This window comes from Bos javanicus, chromosome 14 (assembly GCF_032452875.1).
Source record: "Bos javanicus breed banteng chromosome 14, ARS-OSU_banteng_1.0, whole genome shotgun sequence".
Classification (NCBI taxonomy): Eukaryota; Metazoa; Chordata; class Mammalia; order Artiodactyla; family Bovidae; genus Bos; species Bos javanicus.
This window is the reverse complement of record NC_083881.1, coordinates 59,360,879-59,385,221: the sequence shown is the minus strand read 5'-3', so window position 1 is coordinate 59,385,221 and position 24,343 is coordinate 59,360,879. Positions and strand designations below refer to the sequence as shown.

Below are 24,343 nucleotides of genomic sequence, written 5' to 3'. Positions count from 1 at the left end.
CCTATGTTGATTTTTTCCCTAAATTGCTAACTAATTACTTCAAATTAATTAGTCCATTCCTTTCTCTTAAAAAATGTCTTCACTTACTGAATTTTTACAAGTATTAGTCTATTGCTAACTGTTTAGCAATAGTCTATTGCTAACCAGCCACATTGCTGGTTTGCTTTGCTAAGTCGCTTTCAGTTGTGTCCAGCTCTTTGCGACCCCATGGACTGTAGCCCACAAGGCTCCTCTGTCCGTGGGATTCTCCAGGCATATATGGATATAGCAGCCACATATGGATATTTAAATATACATTTATGTTAATTAATACAGTTTAAAATTCTGTTTCTCAGTCACGTTAGCTCTATTTCAGGTGTTCAATATAGTCAATGGGGTGAGTGAATATCATACAAGACAGTGCAAAATTAGGGAACATTTTCATCATCACAGAAAGTTCTATCAGACATTTGTTACTCTAGGAGATATTTTTTTTCAAATTCCTAAAAATTTTCCAAGGGTTTAAAAAATAGAAGTGTGGTATATATAACTACACTGGGAATCATTGGCATCTTTATAATACCTAGTTTTTACTTTTGGGAGTGTGTTATGCAGCCACATTTGTGAAACAAGTTATTTTTTTCTCTCATTAAATTTTTAATTTCTTTCAATGTTGTCTATAGTTCTGCATGAGATTAATCCTAGGAGGCTTTAATGTTATAAAGTATTTAATATGTGTCTTTAATTTTTTCTTCAACCATTTTTCAATTTAGGTATTCTACTTTAATTTGTTAAAATACAGCAGGCTTTTAAAAAAGAAAATTTGCATTTTACCATATTTTCAAGTTTATTAATACAATGATTTCCTTGACTTAAAATCTATTTAGCTGTCTTTTAGTCTTCAAATTTTATTTACTTGCTTTTACTATTTTCTCTAATAAATTCCCAGAGGTTTTAAATGTTTTAAGTAATTGTCAATATTTATTCAGTTTCTCCTCATTTTTCACACAGAAACTCTGGACCTGTCCAACTGAGACATTTTGATGCTTTAAGATGATTTTGTGTTTCCTTTTATGGCCTTCCATATGTATTTCATCATTTGTGTTCAGGATATCTTATTTGCTTCTCTGTGTAGTTCTTACTGGTCATTTTGCTGTCTCTCCTAGGTACTCTGAAGTTAGAAAATGAGTAACTGAGGAAGCTAGTAATTGAATGCAAAACTAGTAAAACCATATCGCCTACACTTTTAAAACATTTTAAGGAAAAATAGTTATTTTAAAATTCTATATCTTTTCTATTTGTACTGCCTTGTAGTACAATTTGCTTTTATAATCTGTTTGAATACCTAGTATTTGGTCAGTGTTTGTAATTATTTTATAAATCCTTATAGATATTTAGTCTTTGTTTATAGGAAACTGAGTATCTAACATCTAATTTTGTGCATCTAGGTTCTATTTTATTAATTATATTGTTCAAATTATTTATACCCTTATTTTTTTATTCTTCAGTGTATAGCACTGTGATAGTGGCTTAATATTTACCAGTCAATGGTATTGATTTTTTAATCAACATGCTGTAACTAGAATTTGCTAATTCTTTAATGTTGCAGGATATTAATAATATTGTCTGCATAAATTTTTGCTGTTTTCACATGAAAACATCTTTAACATTTTAAAATGTTTAATGAAACAATTAATATACTTCTGTTTTTATCCCAGTCTTAAACTTGTTCCATTATCTGTCTTGCTAGATATTGCATTCTGTTTCTGTGCTCCTAATTATTGTATTTTAACTTTTTTCAGTATATTATTACTACTTGGTTTTAATATATTTAAACATGTGGAAAGTAGAGTTCCTACTAAATGTTATCCTGAAGTATTATCCAGTTTGTTTTTAAAAGTCTGCTGCTGCTGCTGCTGCTGCTAAGTTGCTTCAGTCGTGTCCGACTCTATGCGACCCCATGGACTGCAGCCTACCAGGCTCCTCCGTCCATGGGATTTTCCAGGCAAGAGTACTGGAGTGGGGTGCCATTGCCTTCTCCGTTTTAAAAGTCTACTTTTATCTAATTATCAAACCCAAAATAATGTAAATTTCTTTTAGAGAGGAATTAGTTGCATTGCCATCTTTTCAACCCCACACCCTATTTTCTGTTAATCTACTCTATGTTTGCTAATCTTGTTAATATTTAATGCCTATTTAATGTATGTTGTCTAATATTCTATTTTATTACAGTATTTCAAGCAAGCATTTAGACTCATTTGAATCAAACTTCTTTGTAATTTAAAAAGTATCTTTTTATCTTTGGTAAGTTTCAGTTTTCCCTGCAAATTATTTTTAAGCTGAGTTTTTCTATTCTTAATGGTTAATAATTCATCTCTCTGAAATTGGGAACGCATCTTTAAAAGAAGGTCTGCAGCAATGATGTCTTATGATGTAGTGTCTGAGGCAGACACTGAGAGTGGCTGATCTGAGCAGATCTGAGACTGTTTTGGTCAACATCACATATAAATTTCAGAGTCAACTGAATATTATGTTCTTTTATAGCTTTCCCCTGTAAGGCTGTGCTACTGTTTCCTTCTGCTTTTTGCCATTGTTTTTTCTTTTTTATATGATTTACTTTTGATGTGGAGAGAAAGATAGATGTAGGGGTAAAAAGATGATTCTGTCTTTACTGGTTTTCTTTGACAATACAAACATGAACTTGATATTGATTTTAGTTACTTTCCTTAATCTCAAGTATGGGGGCTTTCTCCCAGTCTGGAAATTCTTAGTATTATACATACTGTCAATTCATCATATCCTCAGTACACTTAAATTTAGGCGTATCTGTTGTTAGTGGGTTGCAGTTGTATAACCAGATTCCTCTGGTCTTTTTTTCCCACTTATCATCTTTTTAACCCATTTGTATTTTTCTCTGCATTCTTGTATATATTGCTTATCATTATTCTTTTTGTTTTCTTTATTGTGATTTTAACAGCCCCTCCTTATATATTTAGTTTGAAAGAATATCTCAAAATCTTACTGAAAAGCATATTTTGAAAATACTACTGCATTTTACTAAGTAAATATATTTCTGGGCAATACTGGGAAAGCCTTCCTTTGTAGTCATTAATATAATGTTAGTTAGCATATTGTCTTATTTCAAAATTTCTCCCCCATCACTAACCCTCAACTCCAAGGGCCCCTTATTTTATATTTTCTTAACATACCGAAATGACAGAGATAGCCAAATCATAAAACAGAGAATCAGCACACTTTAGGATTTCTGTTATCTCCATCAGCTTTGTCCTGGTTGTTATGTCTTTCTCTTTCTTGATGGTAAAGATGGCAAAGCCAAGATGATATAGAATAGAGTGTCTAGCACAGTTCCTGGCCAGGGGGCAGATAAATTGTTCATGATATTTTCTCCTTAGCAGTGAGAGTTCCTAATGAGATTTGTGATCTCCCTGGAATTGCAAAGGGACCAAAATTATGATACTTGTGGGAGGCTACTCATGCTAAGGAACTTGATACTAGGCAGATTTGACCATAGGTTCTAGGTTCTTATCATAAATAAGAGAAAATGAAACAGCTCAGAGTAGAGATCTAAAGGATTTAGGAAGCTGGAGGATAAACAGGTTCTGACAATTGGAAATATACTTTCTTGTTCTCATGCACTATTACTGATTCAGCCAGTTTCATGAAATTTTTAAAGAAGTGGCTTTGTGTCTTCATTCATACAAACATATTTTTAGAAATACACTTCTGTGTTGTATAAAATAAATATTATCTAGCCTATTTTAACCAAATAATTTTTTTAGCCAAAAATTTAACCAAATGTTTTTCTTCTTTGTTATTTAAACCTTAATGGTTGAGTTAGTGGTTTGTCACAGTTTTTTTTTTTATGTGTTATTGCTTGACTATAGATACACAAGGTGTTATTATTAATATATCTTATATATAGTAACAGAGAGGTTGCTTTAAAAATGTTTTAAACCTGAATTTTCCCCTGTTGACTTTTTCCTTGCTAATCTACATAGTTTTTAAATATTTCAATAAAATTAGGACAATTCAACTCAATTTGAATTGTGTTATCTCTAACTTCCTCATTGAAGGAACTTTTCTTTCAATTGTACAACCTTCCCAAACCGACATGCAAATTACACTTTGCACATTATTCCCCGATTCACATATTGCTTCTTTCAAAGAGTTTGTGAAATTTTTAGTAGCTGTTTATAGAATTGTGGCAGATTTCTTAAGAACGTTTAGAACATCTCAACTTATCAACAGCTCATAAAAAATATCAGTTCTGCCCCCCCCAACCCTGTCCCTCATTAAAACTCTTCATCGGCAGCTACACATGGCAAGAAAACAAAACCAAAGGAAAGGTAACAGTTTCTATAACCTAATTTAGATATGCTTCATTTGTGTCACAGTTAAATCTCCAAAGAGCATTGGGAAGCATGATGGAATGGAATTCCCCCACAGCTTCAGCAGGAGCCAACTCTCCATATGGTACATGAATAATTCTCAAGTGCAATGGATAAAATAAATGGCGAGACTGATCTTGTATGTCTCTTCAGATGTGGAAAGGAGGCCTCATAGAAAATAAAGCTGCAGAATTAATGCCTTCTATCAGTACATACACTTTAGCTTCCAAAATAGAATGAGATGTTCTTGGGCAAAGTAGAACTAAATATAAAGGAACCAAATGATATCAAGGGTTTACTGTTAAAAAATAATGATCCATTCTTATCTTGCCCCTCATACTGTTGTGTGTGTATGCTCAGTCATATCCGACTCTTTGAGACCCCATGGACTGTGGCCCACCAGGCTTCTCTGTCCAGGGAACTTTTCAGGCAAGAATACTAGAGTGGGCTGCCATTTCCTCTTGCAGGGGATCTTCCCGACCCAGGGATTGAACCTGTGTCTCCTGCATTTGCAGGTGGATTCTTTACCACTGAGCCACCTGGGAAGCCCCTCATATTGTTGTAGGGATGTTATATCTCAGATCTGCTTCACTCTCCTCTTCTTTCCAGGTTTGGAACACGTATCACTAGCATCCCAGTGTGTGATCTGTATTAGAATAACTTGAGATGCAGGATTAAAATTCTAATTCCTAGGTCCTATCCCTGAGCTGCTGAATCTTTGGGAGTGGGGCTTGAAAGTCTTCATTTTCATCAAACATTCAGTGTGAATCTCATTCAGACTAACATTGGTGCCCGTTATAATAGAGACTATAGAATAAGACTCGAAACAAAGAAGAGAATGGCAGAACCAACGATAGGCACCATGATTTCCCTCTGAGGATGCAAAGGGCATCAGGGTATGTTTCCACCAGTGGTTTCCTATACTTATTTAATATTTGAGCCAAGGGTTAGCCTGATCCAAGATAGAAGGCTGGAATGGGAAAGCTGGGTGTGTGGTGGATGGTGCTGGGTGACAGGTACATACTTCTTTTTGTTCTCAGAAAGCACAGAGTGGGAGGAAGCAGGATCAGATTGAATGCTGTAGTTAATAGTGAATGGCATCCATTCTGTGATTTGATTTCTTTCTTTTTCTGGTAAGATTTACTTGGTTATATTTTTCCACATCAAGAGTCAAATATTTTAAGTATATAAAAACAGAGTGGGAGGCTGATAGAATGATTTTTTAAAAATGGCTGAAAAATTATGTCTGAACTAGGGAAAGACTATTAACATGTAAAAGTCGTCTATATAGTTTGGTTCATTGCTGTTTACAGTGTACTGGTTCTAAATTGTGATTGCCAATAGAAAATAACCACAAAGAAGAACAACGAAAATAGACCAAAAGCAAACTGAAAAAAAAAAAAAAAAGCACTAATTCACCTGTTTAAGGTGTACCTTTTTTGAAGACAGGAAGATGTTTATTTCTAGATGATTCAAGTTAGATGAATTTGTGTCATTTACAAGAGTTATAAAATGTGGCTTTAAGATAGAAAATTCCCCTGTATTTATTGCCAATGCATCGAATATTAGGTAAGTCCTGATAATTCTGGTATTCTGGAATTTTCTCTTTGGAGGGAAGGAATGCGTATTTCTTTGCCTTGAGTGAGAGGGTGATTGGGATTGAATCACTGTGGGTAAGAATCTGTCTAGGTTTTTCATTAAGTGTGGCTATATAATCAGTATTGAAATAAGAACTTTATCGCTTACCACCTTCAATAGTTAGTAAATTCATTTGTATGCTTACAGTTTAAAGGAAAAAGTGAAATTCTATTTAATTGGAAAGGAAGCTACCATGTCCAGTTTTTTTCCCTGTGTGTGTGTGTGTGTGTGTGTGTACGCGCGCATTCTAGTTACTTATATCAGAAGTGCATAGGAGAGTGTCTCCTGGAGGCTGGCACAGGGTTTATGATGCAAATATTGAAGGGCTGTGAGTCACCAGCAGAGAGTTCATTTATGTGAGCTTTCCACCTTTTGGCTTACCCTATAACTTCTGCCTGTAAAGGTGCTTGCTTTTATTCTATTGTAGCCTTTGTTGCCAAAGGCAGAGGATATTTTCTTTTTAAGAGAGCCCTTAGATGCTTCCTCCAGGTTGCCTCTGCTGAAGCAGTGTGGATAAGCTACTTTGTTATCACTGGCACCCTACCTGCTCTCCTAATTCTCCAGAGAGTAAGTGTTCTTCTTAAAAATATAGCTATATTGAGTGCCTCTGTGTCTTTAGATACTCTTTTAATGTGCTAGTATAAAATAAAAGTCTTTTTGAAGATATGTTTTATGGGGAAGTGCCTTCTGGGGCCTCTAGAGATGTTCACAAGCACTGAATCGAGGTACCTGTATAGTGGTTTAATGACAGTGTAGAACACTTGTTATAAAGTGCCCTTTTGATATGTATCCCAGCACATGGCACAATTAGAGGGTGGTGGGCATGTTGATTTGTTTCCACCTTTACCCCCAAAGCGCCACCCACCCCCGTTGCTTTGTTAGGGTTTTGCAACTATAGATCTGTGTTTTGTTTTGTTTTTTCCATCTCCCGAAGATGAAGGAGATCTGTCAGAGTGGAAATTTGGAAAATTACACATACACTTGTGAAATTAGGCAAATTCTTATAAAGTTTGTATTCCCACCTAATGTACAGGATCCACAACAGTGCTTTGTTTTGTGTAAGGAATTGTTTTTCTCGCTGTGCAGAAAACGTGTGCAGGACTGTACAGGCATAGAGAGAATATTCATCATTATTTACTGTGTCAAACTCAAACGGAGGGCCAAATTGGCAGCATTCCAGGAGCAGGAGACCACACCTATTTGTGAAAATGGAACAGATTTCTGTAGTTGCCTATTTTGTTCCTATTGTTGACTATTCTGTTCAAGGCGGTGGTGCCGGGACATGTAGTTTGCAAGCCGCATATGTTGGTTAACAATGAAGGTTGGCCACGGTACTGCTCCATAAAATCCTGGAGACCACACTTGGTTTGTGCACCAGCCTGATCATAATAAGGGATTGGAGTGAGAGATGATAAGTGGAGGAACCTGTGTGATCCGGCTGGGACCTCTTGCTTCACACTGATTGCCACTGATTGATAGGCCTGCTGATGGCTGGACGTTTTCGTCTCACGAGATGCCCTATCCTCAGAAGAGGAGGATGAGGAGAACGCCATGCTGCTTGAAGTTCCTGGTTTTCAAATAACTCACATAGCAGGCTGTAATTTTTAAAAATTGAGATGCAATCCCTATTTGTATAAAGATATTTTTCTATACCATAGCCAGACACATATGAAAAACTTTTTAGCCAAATTCACTGGCTGCTCAATTGTTTGCATTATTCAGGGCTCCTGGAAGTGTATGAAGCAGTAACATGTGGGATCAGCCTAAAGTAGTGGCTCTAGTCTGTTCCATGTCATCCCAGAATTGTCTCAAACAATGTGACTGAAGCACTTTCTAGATTCTCTGGCATTATTTGGGAGAACCATTAACCAGCACTAAAAAGCAAACCTAACCTGCCACTAATCAGGTCTGATTGCACTAAGTTGCCCTGGTGATAAGTAGTTTGATCACAGAATCAGCTGTAGTACACAAAGGATGGAGCCTATGTTAATTTCAAAATATTATACTGTTTCTATTAAATGATAACAAAAATATAATTTGTACTGTTACACAGTGACTTCTAGCATTTATATTCCTACAGTTGTTCTCAAACTTGAGCGTGCCTTGGAATCCCTTACAGGGTTTGTTAAAACACAGGTTGATGGGCCTCACCCTCAGAGTTTCTGAAGCCAGATCTGGGGTGGAGTCTGACAATTAATTTTGAATTTCTACCAAGTTGTCTGATGATGATAATGCTGTGGGTCTGAGGATGACATTTAGAGAACCACTGTTTGCTATCAAACTGTTTGTAATTAGCCAGTGAAATCAGGCATCATTTTTAGAGCCGTTATTTTATAAAATGAGTTTTTTAGAAGGTTTAATCAATAATGAATTGTACATGTAAAGAATCATTTTAATAAAGCAGGGTCAGAAAGGATGTTATTAAACTGAAGGAATAAGTAGAGGGAAATTGATCTATGTGATGAGATGGGAATTGTTAGATTACAATTTTATTAAGAAGGAAAAGAAGTTTATATATACAGTGACCAAAACCTGATGCAAGTATTTTTGTTGATATTTTTATTGTAATTAAAAAAAATTCCCCCAAATCTTTGCAGTGATTTTCCTTTGATTTCTTGCATGTAGCCATGTGCTTGCTGGCTGTTTTCACACGATGCAGATACGTTGCTTATGAGACAAAGAAATGCATCCTGAATGTTTTTAAGGGCCATATTGATTCATCTTTGCCTTATGAAATTGTTTAAGAAATTAATCATCAGAATCCTTTGTTTAATATCTATTGTTTGGCTAATGCTTTTGTTGTTATTGTAGACTTTTAAAAAACCAACACGTGCATTGTCTTTGATTTGCTCTAGAAAGAGAAAGAAATATGCATCCATTCTAGAGTCAGAAGACTAGGCTCCCCTTGTCCCTGTTTTTTGTATCTCTGTTTAAATAAGATAATTTTAAAAAATAACATCTCTTTTGCTTATACTAATTTAGCTTTGTAAAACAATATAGGATATTATTCTCTAGTTTTACACAATTTTGTTTGTCAAATAAGAATACTAGCTGCATTTTGATGGTGTGTTGAAGTTTCTAAAGAAGGTGCATTTTTTTTTTCTTGTACAGGTCTATAAACTTATAAGTTCTGATTAATTCACCTAATACATATCACTCACATATCATGTATAAGAGGTTCTGTGGGCAGATTCAAATACTTTTTTCGTACTCATAATGCTTTTAGAATAATATAACATACTGTATTCATTTTCTGGGTAACACCTGATGATCTGTTGTGATAGCAGAGTTGATTTTGTGGAAGATTTTCTGCTTGCCTGATCTCACATCCCCCAGAAAACTTTTGGCAGGCTGTGGGTGGAAGGCATCTGATTTGAATAACCAGGAAATGACATGGATTTCACACTGATAGCAGAATAAACTTCCGTCAACAATATAATTAGTAATAATTGGACCCAGTATTCTCTCTCCTTCATTTGATCTTCAACTTTATGACAATTAAATTCAACTAAAATTTTCTTATTTGAATAACTATCAAATGCCATGGAGAAGGCAATGGCACCCCACTCCAGTACTCTTGCCTAGAAAATCCCATGGACGGAGGAGCCTGGTAGGCTGCAGTCCATGGGGTCGCTAAGAGTCGGATACGACTAAGCGTCTTCACTTTCACTTTTCACTTTCCTGCATTGGAGAAGGAAATGGCAACCCACTCCAGTGTTCTTGCCTGGAGAATCCCAAGGACGGGGGAGCCTGGTGGGCTGCCGTCTATGGGGTCGCACAGAGTCGGACATGACTGAAGCGACTTGGCAGCAGCAGCAGCAACATTAAATGCCATGGTTAAATGCTAGGTACCAAACCATACTTGTTACTTCCAGTTACAAATGGAGGTCAGATAAAATTATATCTGAGGAAATAAGAAAATGCACAAATAACTGGAATTTAGGATATCTAAGAAGGCTTTCTTGCCCTCCCCATGTTAAAATGGAGTATCTTAAAAAAAGTTGCATGTATTGTATGTGTAACATTCGTCTGCTTCATTCAGTTATCCACTCCTTTCTGGCTGGGACCATCCACTTTGTACATTACTGTTAACTCGGTATGCAATATAGTGCCTGCCATGTGCTTCACCCTTAATAAATACTGGTTAAGTAAATAACAAATGAATGAATAAATACATGAGTCCATGAAAGTCTCATAAAAATAACAAAATAATTTATAAGATTTTTATCTATTTTTAGTTATTACCAAGGGCTTTATATTATTGAAATAAATCATATAGAAATACATACTTTTAGTAATGAATATACTTTTGCGTTTCTTTATGATACAGTTACCATCTTCAGAAAGCTTTGTGGGGCTCTGGACTGAGAGGCCTGATTACAAAATATGTGAATTTCAGTGCCAGCTCTGTCACTGACTTCCTGGGTCAATGCACAAGGCACTTATTAATGAACTGACTTTTTTTCAATGCCTGAGTTACTGCCTGAGAGTAAATTGGTCATTAGAGATTCTAGTTTAAATTTATCTGGATTTCCTCATCTGACTTTGTTTTTCCTGTGATGTCAGTGTTTAATCTGCTCTGTGTGATTAGTTGCTGCTTGCTAGGTTTGCATATGTTGTAAGCAAAAGTATTTTCTTGTTAGTATCATTGGCTTCATTTGAAGGTTCCAAAAACAGAGCATTTCAGGGGAAAAAGTTAAAGAATTTAAAGTGTTCTCAGATTTACATATAAGAAGTGTTAATACTGCTATCTAATAAAAATGGCCAAGGACCTTGTAGCAAAGAATATTATTCTATTTTTATAAAAATCAAACAGTTCATTTTTTCCCCTAAAGAAACAATTTGAATAAAACCTGACCCTCTTCTCTTCTTTTTACAATGGAATATGGTCAAATTGAACCCACCATTAAAAATTCTCTAATATCTTTTTTTGCATTAACATTTCAAAACTCAATTTAAATATTCACAGATCTCATTTTTAATAAACTTAACAAATTCAGGTAATTTCCTTCAACTTTCTAGATTGAAGGACAGCAGTTGGTACAGATATAAAAAAGATGTACAGCTATGAGCAAAGCCCAAAATCAATTATATATAAGAAATAACCTAACACATGGAAAGAAATTAATCAAAAAGAAGAATTTCTACTATATAATTCTGTGGTCTGCTACCTGCAGGCAACAAACGCAAATGAAAAAATCAACATTCTTTTGGCAGATAAGAGAAAAATTAATAAAAATGTTTCCTTCCTACTAGATCCCCTGATGCAACTATTGTTAAAAGTGAGTGACTGCAGGAAGAACTTGCTCGTTTAAAATGCTGTTTTTTTAAACTACAGAAATAAGGTTTTATTCTTGCTGTTAAGCTCAATTACATGAGTTAGTATGGATTTGCACTGTCCAAAGAGCATGCCTTTTCCCTGCCCCTTCTCATTAAATGACTCTGTGGGATATGCACGAGACAAATGTAATAGGAATCAGGTGAGTAGCATTTTGAGGTGTGCCTACAGCGTAATGATGATTCTAAGGAATCTGAGTGTAGCAGCTGAAAACTCTGAGAGGAACTACTGAGAGCCACAAAAAATGCCCCAGATACAGTCAAAAGATATTAGTACTCTAAAGATAGACATGTTCCTACTCCATAATGAGATGGGGAGGAGTGCATTTTTGTGGATTTCTGCTTTTTAGAGTTGCACTTTTACTTTTCATTTCTAACTGAACAAACAAGCTATATTGTACAGAATGTATGAAACTAACAGTCTTTCCTATTAGAAGGATTTTATATTTTGTGTTTTATGAATATCATCCTGAGATTAACGGAGATATATGAGACTAGAATACAGAGGATTCGGTAATGACATCCAATTTAAATATTAATATTAGTCCACCGCCACATTTATATCACATGTAGAGAATGTGACATAAGTTTAGAATGGAAAGTTTATATTAATTCCCCTTACCTATTAACTAACATACAGCATACCTGTATAGAGTTTTGACATATTTGTATATTATGTATTAAATGTAAACCATAATTTGCCTATCCCTTTAATTTGACTTTCTTATCCCTAGCTTATATTGTCATATTCACTTTTTGAAAGATAGCATTACATGGAAACGTGGGCTAATTATTATGTAATTTTAAAGAATGGTATATATTATTGTTTGAATTGTCAGATTTAAAGATATCTATTGTTTTATATACAGTAGGTTTTATGTACCTTCTTACTCCTTTGTGTGAATGATTCTTTTGCAAACAGCTTTAAAGAAGCACAAAACAGGAGCTGGCAACTTGGAGACAGTACACCATTTTCATTTTCATTTGTTCATTAAGATTTTAAGAAATTTATTTCGTGTTCTTTGTTCTGCATATGTCCTGTATGTAAAATTATGTAATAAATTTTTGATGGAAGTTTTAATAATACTAACATGTAAAAATGATCTGAAATGGCATACATTTAAAAACACAGAATAAAAAGGTTTGGAAATACTTGTGTGTTTTAGAGGAAACTCACCTAGCAGAATTTCTGAGCACACTGTGATGGATTATTGTAATTATTGGGAATGATAATATTTTAATTCGAATTTCTTCCCACCTGTCGGTTGTAATCAAGGCTGCCCAGTATTCTGAAACAGTCTCATTTTGCTAGGTGGCTAGTCTTGTGCAGCCTCTAGAATGCTTAGAATATTAATGCATGGAGAGGAGACTGAATGCTCTCTATAGTTCCATTATGGCAAAGTGTCTTGTTTTAATCAAAACATATACAAAACCTAACTAAAACAATTTATAATAAATTAATTCCAGCGAGTACTTAAGAGGAAGAAACCATTTTGGGGGACATTGTATCAGAATATAGAATTTGGCGTTTCTCTTCATCATAATTGACAATGTATATTAATTTCTGTAGAATTTAATTTCTTTCTTGGGTGCCTCATTCTGAAGTGCTTTGAATTTATATGAACAAAGACAATCTGACATTTATGTGAGGATCAGTCTAGTTTATAGTAGGCTGCCAGAGTAGGAAATTTTTTATCAAGATAATATATGTTGAAAGACATGTTTATTTGATTTAATATTTATGATGTTGGTCTTTATCATTTTTTGCATTTCCTCCTTGTATTGCTTATTTTAATCCTATGTCCTCTAAATTCTTATATATCTCCTATATTTTTTCCCTAGAGTTTTTGCTTGTTTGCCTTTTTTTTTTTTTTTTTTTTTGTCATCTAGCTTTTACTCCAGTGGCTTTGGATGGGCTTCAGGGATTTCTTTAACCACCTGAAATCATAGTAATAATTTTCTCATGAATTCATTTGTCCAGGGAGAAGTACTCCTCAAAATGCTTCTTAACTAAATAAATCTAGTTCTTGACATTCATTTCATTCAGCGATTACACTACCTTTATATAGGATAGGACTACTTAACCTTGAATGCCCCTATTGTTCTTTGCCAATTCCGAATCACTGAAACAACCACCACGTGAAAAGTTTCTGCCACACATAGGCTCGACTTTTGCAACATATCTGTTGGTGCTCGGTGAATAAAACCTTAGCAAATACCACCAAGCCTCCCTGATTGCTCAGGTGGTAAAGAATCTGCCTTCAAGGCAAGAGACTCGGGTTCAATCCCTCCGTCAGGATGAACCCCCTGCAGAAGGGAATGGCTACCCACTCCAGTATTCTTGCCTGGAGAATCCCATGGACAGAGGAGCCCGGCAGGCCACAGTCCATGGGTTTGCAAAGAGTCAGACACAACTGAGTGACTAACACACACAAATAAAGCTTTCCTGCACTTTGGGAAGGTCCTGGGTAATGTCAAGTGTTGTGAATCTGCACCACCCTTCTCAGCTTCAGCTTTATCTCTAGAGGGCAGAAGTAGTAGAAGTAGTGGTCAATTCAGGTGGTTCCTAGGTACCAGTTATCTCCCTTTCTGAAAATGGAAGTATTTCTTTGCATCCACCAGAATCTTCCGGTAATCTCTATTATTAATCCAATACAAAAATGAAAAGATACCTCTTCATTCTGAGAGATGATTAACACCGTTGTGGGCCAGACATCCAGCATTGTTGTATTCATAACTTTAGGATGTACAGCTAATTGTTCGCATTTGGAAAATCAGATAAATATTTATATTTATAAACATTAAGACAGTTCATTCTGGAGTGTGTTTGAATATCTGTAAATCAGAGGCAATTGAAGAGTTGAAATTCAGATTTCCTTTCACTTGCCTGCCAAGTGGCCTCAATCAGAAGTAATTTTCTCCATGAGGGCACAGAGAGCTCAGTCGTAAGCCTTTTCTAAGTAGATATTATTATTTGTGTCAAATTACGTGTGGTGATTTTTCTGAAGTGGACTTTTGTGCCCACTAATCCATACACAGGAGGTTCCTTCATTCCCTCCTTCATTGGTGCTATTAATTGTGCTTCAAGTGTCTCTTACCCTCTTAAAATGTTAGTTTATAGCCACCGATTATCTGTAAGGTTTGCAATATAGAGAGTAGAGTGAGATCTAATCTTAAACCATAAATACTATGCATTTTAAGAGAGACCTTTTTGCCAGAGCCTGATTTGATAGCATAGCTAAAGAAATGGTTAGTAATTTCACATTTTAAAGTACAATAAATTATATCAATCTGACACGTGCTTTGGGCGAAATACACACTGGTTACTAAATCACCTTTTTTTAACCTGTTATAAATATTGACAGTGAGATCTCATGTATTTTGAGCAGTGAACTCAGAAATTTCTTTTACCTTTCATTTGGATTTTTGTAATTTGTTTTTGACAATAAGTGCTTCTTTTCAGTTACATGCTTTGAATTGCAAATAGATAGCCAACATAAAACAGCCCCTGGAATATACAACATTATACTGTCAATTAAGATCTTACCATAATCTTTGATAAATAAAAGTTATATATGATGCGGAAGCCTTTTTCACATATGTGTATATATATGAATGGCTTGGTTAGACACTTATTGAGGCTATATCAATGTTTTGTGGGTTTCTTTCAAAATTTCACATAAGAGTTTCCATTTAATTTTTAATAATGTGATTAAATTTTATTTTAATGTGTACTATTGGAGCCAAATTGTTAAGTCCTGGATGATTTTAAGTAATTGTTCAAGTACATATTATCTTCAATAAAGACTCTTTTACGAATGTTAGAAAGTCTGCTCACATTTTATTTTTAAAAAACAAAGTATTTTACTATTAATTTTATTCTAGTAATGTGCATGCACTTTCTTTATAATATATAGGCTTTTGTAATTGAAGAGCATACACAAGTAAAAAAGACATTCAGTAAAATTTATATGAATTATTTAAAATATTTATTTTACAATTAGAGATTTATTTTTTGTTAACCAAACCCAAGAGTATGTATTCCAAAAGAAGTCTAGATTGTCTTGTCTGTTACATGATATAAACTGATATTAAGGCAGTTTCCTTTATAGATTGACTTGGTAAGGATATAAATTATGCAAATAATTAAATATTCATAATCAATTATTTTATTTTTGGTAATGTCTGTAAAAAAGACTTTCCTGGTTATTTTTGCTGGGAGGGTTTAAATTTTGGTTGATTTTTGATAATCTGAGAAGAGCAGTAAGAGGTTTCTCAATTTTAAGACTAGATCTTTAAACACCTAAAAATAAAGTTATGTTAGTAGACATGAGCAATTTCTGAAGGATTCTGTGTTTACGAGTAACCTGTTTTATAGTTTTACTTATGAAAGAATGCATTTATAACTACAAAAGAATGGTTTGCATAGTGGTGTGGTATAAAAGGCATTTTAAAATAAAATAGAGTTTTCATGTCAACTTTTCCACATATTAACTTGTAGCCTTATTCTGGTTAGCTAACCTCCTGACCTTTACTTTCCAGATTTACCAAAAGAAAGAATAATAATTTCCATACCTACCTCACTGGGTTATTTTAAAGATCACATAAGAAAGTACTTTGAAAGTCCTATATGAGATATAAAAGTGAGACGGTTTAGGTGTCTTATTTTGACCAAACTTGTTATTAAAACTAAGTATCTTGAAAAAATAAAAACATGGAAAATATTCTGTTTTATTCCTTGTTAGACTTGCAGTTAATAATTAAAATTATTCAAATAACTGTTTTAGTGATTGTAATATTTTACCTTATTACTATTTTATATATTCCTTGCATGTCTTAGTACTTGACATAATTGTTAAAAGGTGAAAGATTATATATTACTTGAAATAATGAACAAGAGATAAAAACTAATATGAGATCCATGGCTTTTGAATGCAACTGAGCACACATGGTTTTTTTTTAACTCTCCACCTAGAATTGAAAAAGCACATTACCAGAGTGTTTGGAATTAGTGCATCCTTTCTTCCTTAACATTTGTTATTTTGGAGAAAAGAAGAAAAAATAAATTTTAGAAAGGACAAAGAAACTCTGTAATAATTTTTTTTGGCTTGAATGTACCTTAAATTTAAATCCACATTTCCAAGAAGTAAGAGAAAGAGACTGCCTAAGCCTTTTAAGTATTTAGCCTGTCTGATGAGACTGCTGACATGAGTGACAATTAGTACAAATTACCATAATTGTGTTCTTTGGATGAAATGCCACAGTGCTTCTTTAGGAGCAAATGCAGGCTTCCACTTAGTAAAATGAGTCGGATACTTTGATTCTTCTGGGCAGTCAGAAATTCACAATCGGCCATGTGGTATTTCCATGTCATCCACTTCAGATCCATCTCAACAACTACAGCCCACCCTTTCCTTTCAATAAAATAGGTCCATTAATGTAATGCACCTGACTCATTCACTCTAAGGAAGTTGTATTTTTATTACAGAAAAAGTATCACATAAATACAAATTACATTTTTTTCATTAGAAAACTACTTTTCATTTCAGAAAAAATTCAATTAATTATGAATAGGGTTATGCTTTCATCAGGGAGAGAAATATGTAATTTTTTCTTCAAGCTTCAAACACATATAATGAAATCTTTTCTCAGAATCCACTCTTAAGATGGATTTTTAAAAGTATTGACTTTATTAAAATCTCAGTTCAATTAAAATGCATTCAATTACTTTAAATCTTTATTAAAATCTCAGGTAAAATTGTACAACAGTGTAAAAGAGACTTGTACTCTTTACCAGGCAGTTAATTCTAACAAATGAACATAAAGTGCACAGTTTTGCTCTTCAGGAGAGAATAAAAGAATAAGCTTTGGGCTTCAAGTTGGAGGTGGGGAAGGATGGGAGATGGAGGTTGCTTTCTATTTAGTAATTTCAGGAACAGGTTTCTTTCCACTTGTTACATTGCTCAGTATACTTGTTGATGCAGATGTGGCATTATCTTGTCTAGGTGCCCTTGGTACTACTTGTCCTTTCGTAGAATACCTTATCCTCCTTCACCACCTTAATCAAAAAGACCCTGTTTAAGGATTTTATTTCACACAATTCTTTGGATTTTTTTGGTACAGTGTCCCTCTTCTTTTTCAAGGGCCGCTAGAGGATGCCATTGAAGAGGAAGAAGAAGAATGTCCATCAGAGGAAACAGACATTATATCAAAGGGGGACTTTCCACTGGAGGAAAGCTTTTCCACAGAATTTGGGCCTGAAAATCTGAGTTGTGAAGAGGTGGAATACTTTTGCAACAAAGGTAATCATTAATGGCTGGGCATGATATGTGAGTCCATTTACTCAGATGATTTTGTGTAGTTGAAAACTGCACTGATATACTGGAGGAAGAGTGTTCGGGGTGCTAATATTTAATTCAACAGTCTGAAAATGTGTACAGGATTTTTAAAATGCAATATTATTTTGAAAGATAAAAAAATTTTATAACTCATAAGTCATACTGTGTATTTAAACACATAGTTTCATATTGATTGGCCAGTTGACTGAATATTTTCATGTTGCTTGGACAGTTGACTACAATATATTTACTGTTCATCATTTATCCCTTCCACAAATATTATTGAACATCAGTTGTTTACAAGGCACTGAATTCATCATTGAGGGTAAGCAGGGAATGGGCCAGAGTCCCTATACAAGGTTTGAGCTCATTTCTTTTGGACACTGAATGCCTTAAGTGTTTGACATTGACTTTCAACATTGAGGATGGTGCTCTTTTTAGATATTGACAAATAAGAAAATACACACTCTTTCTCTCTTCTAAATATTCTTTTGATACACTATCATTATAACAGAGGAAAAACCTGAGACACTGTATCTCAACCTATTTCCAACCTATCTTGACTTGGAGCCAAGTGGCCCTGCCAGTAACTATGTCCTCATTGGTCATGTATACTCATTATTTAACTTGCTTTTCCAAAACTGAGTTTAAGGGTTCTTATGATTCTTTTTAATTTTTCAAATGATTGTTTGGCGTCTGCAAGTGAGGTGGATCTTCTGTTACCTCCTGCACTAATGTATGATTTCACAAGTGTTCAGGTTACTTCTTTGGTTTCAGAATAGCTACTTTTATTGATTTTACCATGGTTGTTTCCCATAGGGCATGACTGAGAGTGTCTGTCTATCTCTGTATGTCTGTTTATGTTTCTTGTAAGCAATATTTTTTTTGTTTTAGGCAGATAGAGAAATTATGGAAAGTGAGTTGTTACATGTTTCTGTGAATTTGATGATCAGAATTGATAGTCTGAAATCAAGAATGCTGATATATCATTCCCCCAGACTGCTAATATACATGTCTCAGCAGCCAACTATTTATATTTGATACATGTTTATAGAAGTTCAGAAAACCTCTTTGACCATTAACTCCTAGATACTTCAAGATGACTTTGTAACCTGGTCCTTGGCCTCCACATCAGAGACTTTTGGTTGAAAACAAGAATGGTAGGGACAGAATAGACCTTCTTTTTTAGTATTGACTTAGATATCAGGCTAAATTAATAGTTTCCCTATTGGAACCATTTCTTGATGCTGCATAACCACAACAATACATAGTAGAGCTATATGGAGAGGAAGAGTTTTTAAATATGTTTGAAGGCATCCCATTTTCCATCTTTATCAGTAAATACACTCTTTTGTGCACTGTAGAGAACCTACCTTACATTGCAGGACTGCAATAAAGGAAGGAACCAATAGCTATTAAGTATCATTTATTCTTCTTACTCTTGTCCTTAAAAGACTTAGTGCATGGACTCAAGAATTTTGTCAATTTATTAATCCAGGGAGAGCAGTAATAATAATTATTAGATGTTGTTTACATTTGGTAATAATCATTGGTGATGGCCTGTGTTTAATGAAAGAATATATTGGGTTGGCAAAAGAAGTTTGTGCAGGTTTTTCTGTAAGATGTTATAGAAAACCCAAATGAACTTCTTTGGTCCACCTAATAAAACTTCAAATTTTAAGTTAGTAGTTTCTTGGAAGAAAATGGACTTATAGTGAAAATGAAAGTGAAGTCACTCAGTCGTGTCCAACTCTTGCAACCTCATGGACTGTAGCCTACCAGGCTCCTCTTTGGAATTTTCCAGGCAAGAGTACTGGAGTGGGTTGCCATTTCCTTCTCCAGGGGATCTTCCTGACCCAGGGGTTGAACCCAGGTCTCCTGCATTGCAGGCAGATGCTTTACCGTCTGAGCCACAAGGAAAGTCCTAAATGGACTTATAGCAGATGCTTATTATAGGATTACATAATTATAGTCTCAGAATAATAACTTCCATCTATACTAAACAGAGTCTTAACTCAATGAAAAATAATGACAGGCCTTGAGGGACTAAAAAAAAAAAAATGAAACAAAACTGAATTACAATTCTTAAGAACATTGTTTAATAAACATTATTAACTGTTTGATAAATAATTGGAAAGTTGAAAAATATATCAAAGTAACATTTAATATATAATGTAGGTAACATGGGGCTTCCCAGGTGGTGCTAGTGGTAAAGAAACTGCCTACAATAGGAGACAAAAGAGATGCAGGTTTCATCCCTGGGTTTCGAAGATTCCCTGGAGGAGGACATGTCAACCCACTCCAGTCTTCTTGCCTGGAGAATCCCTATGGACAGAGGAGCTTGATAGGTTACAGTCCAAAGGTCACAAAGAGTCAGACATGATTGAAATGACCTAGCACACACATTGGAGAAGGCAATGGCACCCCACTCCACTACTCTTGCTTGGAAAATCACATGGACGGAGGAGCCTGGTGGGCTGCAGTCCATGGGGTCGAAAAGAGTTGGACACGACTGAGCAACTTCACTTTCACTTTTCACTTTCATGCATTGGAGAAGGAAATGGCAACCCACTCCAGTGTTCTTGCCTGGAGAATCCCAGGGACGGGGGAGTCTGGTGGGCTGCCGTCTATGGGGTCGCACAGAGTCGGACACGACTGAAGCGATGTAGCAGCAGCAGCAGCACACACATGCACACATAGGTAATATATTAAAAATATATAATTAATATATATTATACAAATAATTCTCTGTTTAATTTGAAGCTAGATAATAATGCTAGGTGGGAATAGAATTCTAATTTTGACATAATATTTTTTAGGATAAATACTACTCTACTATTTCAAACCACTGTCGCTTTATTTAATAGGAAAAGAATTTCATTATTTTACTCTCATAAGTTGTGAGACCAGGGAATTCCCACTGAAGCAGTAAGAACTGGTGTGAAAGAGAGACAACTCTTTGATATGAATTGCATCCCCTTGAGGTCATACAGGGATTCCATTCATTTTTCATTTAAGTTGATTAACTGTAATAGGAAGAAAAAATTTTCTCTCTGGAAAATTAGAATCTAATCTTTCTGCAGAAATGTACAAATTAGTCTCAGTGACACATAATTATGTTTTCTTGCAGGGAAGAAGACAGATAGGTTTAAAAGAGTATATGTATTTAAATGGTTAATGATGCCAGAGTCATGATTGAAGAAGCATGTGAGAATTGTTATTCTGATGAAAACTATTTTTAAGTTGGGATCATGGATGAAACATACTTTTACGTATATTCTAAATGATTTGTGACAACTTAAACATTGTAAATATGTGTAAGAAAATGAATTGGATTATTTTGAAAGTTTCTTTGTCTAAAAATCTAGTCAAAATCACAATCTGACAATGATGTAGTTGTTTCACTGGGTTCCAGAGATACTCTTATCAAATAGGATAGGAATTTAAAAACTAAGATCACAAAAACATGGCTGGAGTATCTTGTTTTCCAAACAAGGTATTTTGACACATTGTCAGAGAAGAGTATTGAGATACTCATATAGTTACAATATATCTTCATTTATATTTTAGCAACTGTCTTTTGTATAAAAGCAATCTATTGTATTGTAACTTTTCTTTTTTAGAAAAGAAGAAAAATTTCGACTTTCTGGAGACATAGCTTATCATGGGTAAAAGTTGCTGTTTCCTTTTGAAATTGAACCTCTACATTATGTAGGATGTTTTCAGTGTTTAGAATAGTTATTTACTTATTATTGTGGCATTTTCCTCTGTTCCACATGAATATTATCTATTCTTTTGTTGTCAAGGGGAAGACTCTTTTTTTTTTTTTACAAGTCTCAAAGTATCTATTAATGTTAGTAAAGTTCCTAGTTATAAAATGTGATTAAATGTGATCCAAATCACTCTTATAATGTAATATTCCACAGAAATGTAAAACAAGTTGGTCAGACTTTTGTCATTTTTAAATGTGTAGAATTTTTAATCACATGAATCTAAAGCTTAAATATTTACAATTAAAATGGAAAAGATCACTTTAATAAAACCTTGTTATAGTCAAAGGGGGCCTAATTTTGAATCTGACAATTCTATTGATTCCTTTTTCACTTTTTACTTTGGGTTTGGTTGCATGTTTCATGTTTTTGTTTTTCATCTTTGAAATGAATCAAATGAACTATGTTTATAAAAAGATGCTATTTCAAAGTTGCTTTGATCCTTTTAGATTTTAAGAAATTTAGCAAAGTGTAAAGCACTGCTTTCAGTGTACATCATCCTCTTTGGTGCAGTGAGTTTAGATCCTTTGGCATCTTGCCTTACCGTATCTCAGAGAGGAAGGAAACAAGCAAGAATTATTTCCTTGAATTTACAGATGACGAAGACATCAAGGCTGGGTGCATAAGTGCTGCACCTTTCCTGTGTACTGAAGTCTTTGCTGCAGTGCCTTTTTTTCTGCCTTTGTTCTGGCTTATAGAATAAACATGGAAGAACCTCAGTGTTGGTTTAGAGCTAAGCAAACTAGTATAAATGGAAATATAGGTGGTCTGGAAAGCAACCTGGGGCGCTTTTGGTTATGTCACTGCTGGCAGGTGGGGACTCATATATACTAGCAATTCTTGGATCAACTCAGAGACAGTAAGATTTACAATGGAGGTGATATTAAAGCAGCTCTGAAACTGGCTTACTATTATTAATTATTTGGAAGATGGTTTCCTCACTGAACTATTCAGTTTGTTAATGACTAAAGTAGATAAACCTGTCTTGGGATACATTCCAGGAGGATGTCACATGGTATGTGAACAGGCAGAAAACTGCCAGGCCAGTATGATTAGGCTGTTAGAAAATGATGCTGTCAACAAGCAAGCAAGCAAACAACCACAAACCTCTGAAGAAACTATGTATTCGTGAACTTTGAATGATCAATAGTGATTTTCTGAAAAAGTTAACCAAGTTAACAAACTGGTCTCTGATGACATCATCTCTGAACAAAGTCTGAAAGGGAAAAATAATGGCATTAAGTTGATTTTGAAAGAAAAGCAAGCCTTTCTTATAGTCCTGCTATCTAGATACAGAGAATGATCAGAGAGGTCACTGGGTGCAGTGTTTTACTTGAAGAGATGAATTAATGTTGGAGCTCTTCAATCTGGAAGAATTAGGGTTGAAAAAAGGGAGCATAATGGAAATCCGTAAAATAAGAAAACAGATACTGTGTAACAATGGGCATTCTCACATTCCAAAACATTTGACCCAGGTAATGTGCAGAAAGTAAAGGTTGTCCTTCTATATTTAAAAAGCTTTAGAATAGCAAAATGCGAAAATAGAATAAAGCCCGAGTTACTCAGACTTGGATTTAGCTCTAGCCCCAGAAGTAATTAATACCAAAGCAAAAACAAACATAAACAGATAATTAGGTTGGCAGGAGCTTCCAGTTTAGTTCCATAGATTGAATTCAATACAACTCAACTTATATGTTAGGCATCTGCTATGTGTTGGACCCTTTTCTTGGTTCTGGGGATGCAACAATAGACAAAAGTCCATCCCCGCTCTTGAGAGACAGACAACAATCAAACTCACAGTGTATAATATAATGGGTGATGCTGAACATCATGAAGAAAAGCAGCACAGGTGGGGATGAGAAAATGCCATTGTGGGTGGAGTGTGTGTGTGTGTGTGTGTGTGTGTGTGTGTGTATAGTGTGTGCTGCACACCGCCTTATACAGAGTGATGGTAGGATAGGTGAACTTTGAGTGGAGACCCGAGGGAAGGGAGTGAGCTCTGGTACTCCAGGATCAAGTTGACTGTACCTGTGAGGCTAGTGTTGCAGGAAGCCAGAGGAGGACAGCAGAGAGCTGGGGGATACAGGAGAAGTGTGGCCATACCTGTGGAATTGACATCCTAGGAGTCTCTGGGATTCTTATTGCTGTGGAAGGCTTGGGTAAGCCACAGAGGAGAGCTGGAGTATAACTGAGAGAAAGCCATGATGATGACTTCTCTCTACCTAGAGAAGGAAGGGCTGCAGAGAGTACAAGTGAAAGCAGGAAATGGAAGCAAGAAAACCGGGGAAGCTGTCAGGAAATACAGATAACTCCAACTGGAACCATCCCTTTAACAACAGTCTTGATGAGACTCCATCTGTAGCTTGTTAATGCAGTTTCCGGAAGAACAGTTTAGGGATGTTTGAGGCTAATGAGTCTCTTTGCTCCCTTCCACAACACCAGAGCTGAGTATATGTTCTCTATAAATTTTCACATCCTTGACTCAGAAAGATAGAGCAGGAGGCATGAAAATCAGAATAATTTCATCACTGTACTTAACTATTTCTGCCAATACGTTTCCAGACTCATGGGGATGTTCCTTTCCCCCAACTCTTGCCTTTCTTTCCATGGTTTGTGTCATTTTGTAGCTTTGTTCAAAATTTAAGAACGGAGGGAAAGCCGTATTTCTCTTTGGACTGTTAAAGCCTGGATTATTGGCATTTGTCATCCCTCACCCCCCATGTCAAGGTAAAGCAACAAAATTATTATCTTAATTCTTAACACTAGAAGAAGAAGAGCAAAAGCGCAGTTTCATAAAGATTTGGTTAGGGGAGTAGTAATTGCTTGTTTTTCACTTGATTCAGTGTCAAACATTCATGCTATTTTGTGTCCT

The 24,343-nt window shown here is 35.0% G+C and overlaps 1 protein-coding gene across 2 annotated transcripts in view; it reads left to right on the top strand.

Annotated features, from left to right (window-relative positions):
- ZFPM2 (zinc finger protein, FOG family member 2) overlaps positions 1–24,343 on the top strand; it is a 525,437-nt gene that overhangs the window by 88,419 nt on the left and 412,675 nt on the right. Inside the window, exon 2 of one of the 2 annotated variants that reach the window (XM_061439163.1) lies at positions 17,507–17,665. In XM_061439163.1, coding sequence (XP_061295147.1) covers positions 17,507–17,665 — 159 coding nt within the window. The other variant, XM_061439164.1, reaches the window with a different exon arrangement.